Source organism: Limulus polyphemus, unplaced genomic scaffold (genome assembly GCF_000517525.1).
Source record: "Limulus polyphemus unplaced genomic scaffold, Limulus_polyphemus-2.1.2 Scaffold916, whole genome shotgun sequence".
Classification (NCBI taxonomy): domain Eukaryota; kingdom Metazoa; phylum Arthropoda; class Merostomata; order Xiphosura; family Limulidae; genus Limulus; species Limulus polyphemus.
Window position 1 is genome coordinate 165,755 of NW_013666526.1, and position 10,265 is coordinate 176,019.

At 31.2% G+C, this 10,265-nt stretch overlaps 1 protein-coding gene across 1 annotated transcript in view; it reads left to right on the top strand.

The window, feature by feature from the left end:
• LOC106461219 (triple functional domain protein-like) overlaps positions 1-10,265 on the top strand; it is a 251,610-nt gene that overhangs the window by 151,420 nt on the left and 89,925 nt on the right. Inside the window, exons 20-23 of the mRNA XM_022388075.1 lie at positions 2,342-2,533; positions 3,196-3,487; positions 6,893-7,008; positions 8,730-8,852. Coding sequence (XP_022243783.1) covers positions 2,342-2,533; positions 3,196-3,487; positions 6,893-7,008; positions 8,730-8,852 — 723 coding nt within the window. The remainder of the gene's footprint in view (positions 1-2,341; positions 2,534-3,195; positions 3,488-6,892; positions 7,009-8,729; positions 8,853-10,265) is intronic.

The window sequence follows — 10,265 nt, forward strand, 5'->3', positions numbered from 1 at the left end:
CATGACAGACAGACATTTGGTTAATTATATACATAAATGACTTGACCATATATATTTATAGATAAGCTTGTTTTATTGTTTTAAGTAGTTATTCTAATGTGATTGAGAATGTGTTTTAGATAATTACTGTATTTTAACAAAAAAACAAGATTTTAGATAATAATTGTATTGCAACTTAATCATACGTGTCTTAGAGACTTATTGACAGTAGATAATTTAAGTTGTTAGATACTTATTGCTTTATGACTTGACAATATGTGTTTAGATATCGTATTTTTTGGCATAGAAGTCGAATGGGTTAAATTTCTCATTTTTTTCAACCTTCATTCGTATATAAGTCAACTGTATATGGACTGTAAGACAAGGATAGATTAAGTACAGTACCACTGTGTAGTATACTGTATGCCAGCAGAAGAAATAATGTGGTAAATGTGCAGAAATTTGAAGATAGCAAAAGTTAGCCAAAAAAATAAGAATATCAAATAAAATTATAATTATTTGAAATTCTTTTATTTCTTTTATTACATACATGAAACAACACTTTTTTATGACTGATCCATAGATAAATTGATGTGGTGTATAAGTCTACTTTGCCCCTGTTTATGGATCGTCACCAGAATTGGTAAGGAGGCTCATTAGGTCCATACAGGGGTACATACAAATTTTTGGTTTTGCAGTTTTATGGGTGTTTTTGCATTTTTTACCACTGCTTTGCCCCCTGTTGATTAATCTTCATCAAATTTGGCAAGAAGGTTTGTTGGGTCCATGCAGATATACATGCAAACTTGTGGTTTCACAGTTTGTGTTTTCAGTTTTTATAAGCATTTTTGCATTTTTTACAATTACATATAAGGGAAGCAACTTTTCATGTCCTAAGATAACCTTTCATTTACCATGAATTTACATAACTTCCATCCAGAGGATGGGTACTCCAGCTAGTTTAAAATAAAAATGTTTTTTTACTCTATAAGAGATGCATATGTTTAAATGTATCTCTTATAGTGTAAAAAAATAAATCTTTGGCAGTACACAGAGAATCAACATCAAAACTTCCTCTCAATTACCAACTTTTGGTGAATGTTGAAAATGAGACATGGGTGAAGCAGCAATTATTGTCTGCTTTGTGGTTGCCATAGAAATGGGTCATCATTAGGCTAGGCAATGAATAAGAACCTTAACTGTTCAGTTACAAACCAAGCATTTGTAGAAAGCATGGTCTGATCTTTTTAATGTATCTTCAACATGCTTTAAGTGAATTACAGTTTTATTTATGGATGCGAGTTTCTTGTTTTATGTTACTTTAATTTGTTTATTACTTACAACAATTATAAAAGATGCATTTAATTAATTATTATGATTGAACTTCAATTTTATTTATTTTTAATAACTGCTCACAATAGATGTAGTTTTGGTTCTACTTGTTTGCACATGCCTGACCCATGCCATATACCCCACCTCCACCCCCTGTGTATCATTACTTCTTCCTTCGTATTGCTTACTGCACTTCACTGGTTTTATGACTTGACAGTTGATATTTTTATGTTATTACTGTTATATAAACTGATTGTGTATGTTCATGTAATTATTATTTTATGCCCAGAAAATATCTGTTTTAGGTAATTATCATATAGTGACTTATCAGGTACTTCAAGGTAATTATTGCAGTTTGTCGTAGATAATGGTCTGATGGGTTGGAGTGTATTTTCCATTAGACTTTATAAACTTGAAAAATAGTATTGGTTTGTATGACAGTCATTGTTTGTATGATCATAAAATAATTTTGGAAAGAAATATTACCTTCTTGAATGTATTATCTTGAAAAATCTAGTTTTTTTTTTTTCTTTTCCTAAAATTTGACTGTGTAAGTTTTAAATTTTTTGAAATTAGAAAAATAAACAAAACACTTTGAATCAGTAACTTCTTGTTTGACAAATCTTTTTGTTAAGTGCAAGCTCTTTTTTTTTGGGGGGGGGGGGGCATATTAATAGTGTAGATGATTGAAATTAAGCCTTTGTCTTTGTTTCTTATTATACCTTCAAATACTTCAGTTCTGTAGTTAAATGCTTTTACTTCCAGTGTAAATAAACCATGGAATTATTTTTGTTGGTTCCTCAATTGAATAATGTTACTTCTAGGTAATGTCTTTTTATAACCTACCAAAATAGATTTCACAAAAACTTTTTTTGAACAGTATAGACCTATTTATGTAAGACATTCAAAGTAAACATTTTTTCCATCGTATTTTCATAAAATTTGCAATAGGGGTTAAAATGGATTATATAAAAATAGTTTTGTATTCACATTCTTGATGTATCTTACTTTTTCTTTTATTAATAAACAGAAAACTCACAGCAGTGCAGTCCAGGTGCAGCAGCGTGCAGAGATGTTGATCCAGTCTAACCACTATGAACCTCGGACCATTCGAGAAATCTCGGACCAGGTTGGAAAACGTTGGCATATGCTCATGAGCCATGCTGAAGATAGGCATAAGCTTGCAGTAACATCTATAAGTTTCTATAAAACTGTAGAACAGGTGTGTATGCATTATGAAATGTTTAAAATAATTGTGTTCTATTATTTTAATTACGTATTTTATACAGTAAACACTCATATGTGGATTATACTATATCATGCAAAGAAGTGGAATTAGTTAGAGTGAAGTTTAATGTTGTTGCTGTAAGAAGAAGTTGAAATACTGAAAAACAAATTGTTTGTTTTAACACTAACAGTGTCTGATTAAGGTAGTGGTGTACTTTATATATATGTCAGTTGTCTTAGTTCTGCTACATCTGTTTAATACTTACGGATGTGTTCTTTTGTATAAAACTGATTTTTGTGCTTAGGTTTCTTGAATTATTTATGTGAACTTGTGTATTGCCACAAAACAGTAAAAATGATCCATGTGTTAGGACTTCTATTATGCACTTAATATATTATGTTCTATGTTAAAGAAAAAGTTTATTTTGTTTAAATTATCTTAGCTGTGGATATGCTATTATGTAATGTTACACAATAATAAGGTCAATAGTTGTTTTTAGTTTCTGTTATTGGTGCATTATTATATAATAATAAGTTTAATTATTGCTTCTAAGGTTTTGCTCTCCAGTGATCTGAAGTTATTTTATATTTTTCTAAATATCAGTAGGTTTTCGAATATATGTTCCCATAGTATTTAACAGTGTGTTTGTGTTTTAGGTTTGTTCTGTGCTAGATAGCCTGGACCGGGAATATAGAAGAGATGAGGATTGGTGTGGAGGAGGTAGTGGGACACCTGGCAGTGAAGAGGGTGACAAAGACAGTCATGACAGAGTTGCTCTTGTTTGTCAGTACCTGACAAAACACCAGGAACAGAAAGAAGGATTTCTTCGTGCATGTACTCATGCTCGTCGCACTGCTGAAACATTCCTCAAATATGCAGCACGCTGTGCTCAATATTACTCATCTAGTAATGACACTAACCTAAGAGGACCTGAAAACAAGGTTAAAGGTTAGTGTAAGCTACTTTACAGCTTTATATTAAGAAGTGCTGAAAACAAATTCTAATCTTAATTAGCTTCAAAGAAATATGGTATTAAAATGATAACTTAAGTAAATAACTGCCATTAATAATGAAGATTTGAGATTTTTATGACCAGAGTTTTGGCTCCTGAAAAATATGAGAAACCAGTAGGTCAATTTCTAAAGTTACCCTGTGGTTAATGAAAATACATTGTGTTTGTAGAATTTTCAAAACTTGAAATGAGGTGTGATAGTAAATTATGCTGAAAAATGATAAAGAACATGTAATAGTTATACCATACTGAGAGTACATTCATGAACTACTAACAAACTACTTATCAATGGTGTGTTATGTACTGGGACTTACAGCTATGACTTTAATGTATGACCCTCAGAACAACACTCTTTGATTTTGTTGTATATTATCCACAATAAAACTATCCTTGAACTTGTAGTATGTTACTTAAGATAGAACTATTCTAGACTTTTTGGTTATACTAACAGTAGCATTATCCATGTCTTTGTGGTATATTAACCATAGAATTGTTCCTGACCTTGTTGTATATTACCCACAGTAGAATTATTTCTGTATTTTTGGTACTTGTATTATCCACAGTACAAGAATATCTGGCCTCGTGATCTTTTTATCCTTAGTAGCAGACTATCCTTTACTTTGTGGTATAATACACATAGTAGGATTATTCATGACTTTGTTGTATATTACACAGTAGCACTATCCATGACTGATATATTACCCACAGTAGAATTATATCTGACTTTGTAATACATGAATGTTACCCACAATACAACTGTGTTTGATCTTCTGGTTTTTTACCCTTAGTAGAAGATTCACCATTACTTTATAATATGATATTCAGAACAAGAGTGTTAGTGATCTGTTGATAATTTGTTGCACCCAATTGGACTATTTCTGACTTGGTAGTATCATTATCCATAATAAAACATTTCCTAAATTTTTGGTTATCCTAATTAAGGTCTATTTCTAATCTTATGGTATGTTACATGAATGGGACTATCTCTGACCTTGTGATATGTTACCCTAAATAGAACTTTCCTTAACTTCATAGTATGTTATTCACAATAGGGTTATCCCTAATCTTTAGCTTTCTGATGTGTTATGTACAATAGTACTTTCCATAACCTTGTGGTGTATTACCCTTGATAGGATCATACCTGTTCTTGTGTTATGTCATGCACCATAGAAATACATACCTAAGACATAGCTTGCATTTTATAGAATTGTATATGATGTACTAAAATATTTTCTGTATTGCTTGTCAGACATTTCAAGGGCTGCTATTAACTCAATCACAATGGACTCATGTATTTTACATGTTGTTGATTTGACTGTCCTCGTATCCACCATAAAAGAACAAGGAAATAATTCTAAATTACCATCTTGTGGAATGACTGCAAATTGTAACAGGAAACTACGATTGTTTATCCTAAATAGCTTAAAGTTTGGAACATTATACATCTGTTTATATTTAATTTTATTGTTTTATTGCCTTTTGAACTGTATCTAACTAATAATCCTGCCACACAAATCATAAATCACTTGGCGACGTGTAGCTTACGTTACCCTATTGAACTACCTGACGCACAAGCTACTCAAGAGCATACCTCTGAAGAATTTTTATTATTAGGATTCTTTATCTTACCTTATCTAACCTAAACAATTTCTAAATTTTGCAATCTAGTTACTTTTGTAATTATAATAAGGAATACACATGAAAAACAAAAAATATACTACCTACCTGGGTATAATTATCATAATTCTTCTGGCCTTTTAACTGTGCGATGAGAGCCAATAAAAATTCAGCTAATCTCCTCAGTGTGTTTCCTGTGGGAATAAAGTTTGAAATGGAAGTGAAATGAAACAATTCTCTATACAGCAAATAATATAATATGATATGTCATTTGAAAGAATAAAACTTTGGCTTTCTGTTGGTTACAAATAATATAATATTAAATGTCAGGGAAAACTATTGGAAATTTGTGAAAGAGAGGATGTGACAGGTGGGTATGGCAAGAGGGTTCTGATTTTCTAGTTTATGGCTCTGTAACCAAATAAAATTGAAGGCTATAAAAATTATGCTTTTCCTGGGTAATAACTATATTATAACTAATATAAAAGCCTGTCAAAAATGATGGGAAACCAAAGCCTATCAAATTTAAATACTCCAATATGCATTTGCACCTTTGATGCCTGTAAACAGACAGTAAGAAAAATCAAAGGCCTTCTTGCTTCGGAAAACCAAAGTCTATCATGAGCAATTTCTCCTTTACCTAAAGAGTGTCTCTTCCCAGCATTCATTGATCAGTTATTTTCTAATCACATCAATTGCATTATTGCAATAGTTCTCTTAAAACCACATTTCTTTTAAATACTCGATCATCGTTTAAAACTTCTCTTCATAGCAACTGGCAAATTAATTTAACTTGGTGCTAAATAAATCCTTGGTATAAAAACTCCCTCCTGTGACATTGCTATACAGTTATTAATAAGATATTGTATAGCAGAAAAAGTGCCCAAACTTAAGAGCTATTTATGCCTATTGAATTCAACTAAAATGGGAACAGGCATTGAAAAGAGGAAGTATTATAGGAGCGAAAGTGGAATTGGACTCATGTAACCCATGAAGTTCAGAGACATCAAGTGTGACCGACTGACTGACACTTGGCTTTTATGATTATGATGAGTAATTTACTTTAAATTATATACTTCTTGGAGGAGTGGTAAATAGATTAGAAAAGAGAGAAGACCTTGTAGCAAATGTCACAATTTTCATACTCGGGGAGATTGGGGATTTTTAAAAAATATATTGTTATAAAATTAAGAACTTAAAACTTATTTTAAAATTTGGTTTATTAGCTATGTTTTGATGCTAAGTTTATTCATATACATCGATAATAAAGTAGTTTAATTAAATTTTGATTGTAACTCTGTAAAAGGTTGTGACATATGCACTTTGGCCTACCTAATGTAAAAGAGTTGATTACAAATAGTTGTAACAGTAGACAACATATTAACACAATGCTTATGAATGGGTATTATTAGGTGATGTTTTGTAATTCTATCTCTAGGAATAATGTAGAACTAAAATAGATTTCAGTAGTAAATGTCTTTGTAATTCAGTCTGTAGGAATACTGTAGTAGAAAAATAGCTCCAGTAGTAAATTTTTTTTTAATTTCATCTCTAGGAATACTGTAGTACGAAAAAAATATTCAGTAGTAAATATTCTAATTCCAATTTCAGGGCCAATATAGCATAAAAATGTATTTCATCAGTTTATGGTGATTCTAACTTCAGGGGTAATGAAACATAAAAATGGACTTGAATAGTAAAGGTGTCTATAATTTTATTTCCAGGAATAATGGATCAGGTGATGAAGCAAGAGAATAGAGTTCTTGAGTTTTGGACTACTAGGAAGAAACGATTAGATCAGTGCCAGCAATACGTGTTGTTTGAAAGAAGTGCTAGACAGGTATTTATAGGTATTTTATTGATACACTTGCTGATTCAATACCCACCATGTCATAATAAATGTCTTACACATACATATGTGACAGTGCTAATGAGATACCATTCTGAAATTATGCATCTGACCATTTCTTTTCAGCTACTATAAAGATATTGTATGGGTACACGTGTGACAGTGACAGACAGATGTTAAGATGTTGTACAGGTACATGTGTGAAATTGCTAGACAGGTATTAATAATATATTGCACAAACACGTGTGACAGTGTTGGAAAGTTATTAATAAGATCTTATATAAATACATGTGTGACAGTGCTATACAGCTATTAATAAGATTTTCCACAGATACACATGTGACATTGCTAGACAGTTATTAATAAGATTGTACAGATGCTCATGTGACAGTACTAGACATGTATTAATAAGATTGTACAGATGCCCGTGTGACAGTACTAAACAACTATTAATAATATATTGAACTGTCTAGCACTGTCACAAGAATATCTGTACAATATATTATTAATAGTTGTTTAGTACTGTCACAAGAATATCTGAACAATATGTTATTAATAGCTGTCTAGCACTGTCACAAGAATATCTGAACAATATGTTATTAATAGCTGTCTAGTACTGTCACAAGAATATCTGAAATGCAAACCAAAAGAACAAAAAATCTACTTGAGCTGCATCAGAGGACTTGACAAGTATGTGATTGAATAGGATGGTTGTGCTTCCAATTTCTTCAGCTTGTTTTTTTTTCATAAATACTGTCATTGATTTTAACATATGACAGGAAATTTTGCTCTTTGTTGTTTTTTTTTTTTACAGCATCATGCAGATGACCTACCTTTGTAACATGTCAGGAGTTTGTGAACCTCATGTTTGTGAGTCTTTAAGAAATTCAAATCCTTATTAATGATACCACAAGATATACCCATCTTTATCATAATGGTTTTTGAGTTAGAGAGCTCCTTCTCATAACTACAACCTTTCTCCTTGTGGATAAAGATGTTATTCTTAATTGGCTGAAGGTGTGGTTTTAACAAGCTACTGTGCAAGTTTTCCACTTCTATGGATAAAATGAAGACTCCTTTCTTTGAATTCTTTTGTTCTTTGGCTCAAAATTTTTTAAAAGTCTTCCTGTATGGATATCTCTCAGCGGATAAAGCAGTCACATCCTCTTCCAGCAATAAATCAGGGTCATCAAGATACTTTTCAGAACAATTTATTAATATCTGCTTAATACTATGGTAAGTATTTCTGTAAAGTATTTAGCTAATACCTGTCTAGTACCGTCACACGAGCATTTGTACAAGATGTTATTAATAGCTGTCTAGTACTGTCACAAGAATATCTGAACAATATGTTATTAATACATTAGCTGGTTTATGGAATTCTGCAATAACACTGACCTGACCTTTATTTAAACAAGGAACTATGCTGCAAACCCATTGTTAAGAAGGAGGGGAAGTAAGTTGGGCATGGTTCTCAGAGAAAGAGGGGTTTTTCTCACTAGCTGTCAAGCTTACTTAGCAGTTCTAGAAAAAGTGAACATGGCCCTACTTTACATATTTTACAGAAGCATGACAATATTAGTATACATATTTTTTTCTGTATACTGTGCTATGTCAGCATTATTTTGGAACTTTTGCTTTCTATTGTATGAGTAAAGATATTGTGTTATATATAGTTTATCTTATATATTAACTGCTCATTTTGGTTTCAGGCTCTAGAATGGATCCGTGAAACCGGGGAAAGCTATCTGTCTACCCATCATTCACTTGGAGAAACCAATGAGAAAACAGAAGCCTTGTTAACAGAGCACAATGAATTTAAAGGAAATGCCAAGGTTGCTTATTTATTGTAATCTGTAAAATTATTACTTAAAAAACAATAGCCACAATAAAGAAAAGGTATTATGTCTGTCTTGGTCTTACTTAGTTAAAAAGTGTTTGGAAAATATGTTATAAAGCATAACATGCAACTTTATTTATAGCAGTAGGAATACTATGGAAATTTTAAGGAATAAACAATGTCAGGTTTATCGTTTGTTCAGTTACTTGGTTTAAAAAGCGAAATTATGTGTTCCAAATAGTCGGTAATGAAAAACGAGTTTACTAGGTAGTTTATAATCTACTTCGTATGATGTACAAATAACATAATAGGAAGTTGACAAGAGTTTGAGATACTATTTATTCTAACTGCAGGCTGTGTCCTTGCTGTAGACTATTTTTGATGCATATAATGATATTAATAATTACAATCTGACTCGCATCTTTGTTTTTAAATTTAGTTTTAGTATTTATTAGATTCGTGGTTTACAGATTATGCTTACTGATTTACACATTAGTTGATTTAAATTGGTTGCTACAGTTATACTATGTTTCTTGTAATATATGGCAAATTGAGTATTTTAGCTTTTAATGAGAAATATAGTGCAATATTATAAAGTGATGTAAATTTGACATTTACACTAAAGTATTAATATATATGACAATTTACATCAATTTTATACAATAAATACATTGTAAATTGAAACACTGTAGCTTATATGATTAATGTACTAATTTATCACCATGCCAATGTGGCAGACCACTTTTTATGGGCTGGATCTGCCCCTGTTGTATATGTGAACTTTTTGTTTCTGGCACGAAGTCTGATCTCTTCTTATTGTAACTGGTGAAATGCTGCTATTATTTGTAGCTTAAGGTATTAACTGTTTAATGTTGTAATTATTGGTTTTATGCTGGTGTTTTAAACTGGATAGAAATTCTGTATCTGTATTGCTAGTTAGAGATTGTCTGTGTTATTAGAGGTATGGATTTTGTGTGTGAAATTTTGTAATTGTAACTAGAAATTTGACTTGATAAATTATTACTGTTTTGACTTGTGTAACGTAGGTAGAAGTTCTGGTATATAATATAGCTAGAGATTCTGATTGATGTGTTGTTACAGCTTGAGATTTTAACAAATATTGTTACATCTAGAGATTTTGACATATATATTGTTACAGCTGGAGATTTTGACATATATATTGTTACAGCTGGAGATTTTGATTTTGGTGGTGTTGTAGTTGGAGATTCTGATTCATGTGTTGTTACAGCTAGTGAATTTGACATATATTGTTACATCTAGAGAATTTTGACATATATATTGTTACAGCTGGAGATTTTGACATATATATATTGTTACAGCTGGAGATTTTGACATATATATATTGTTACAGCTGGAGATTTTGACGTATATATTTTGTTACAGCTGG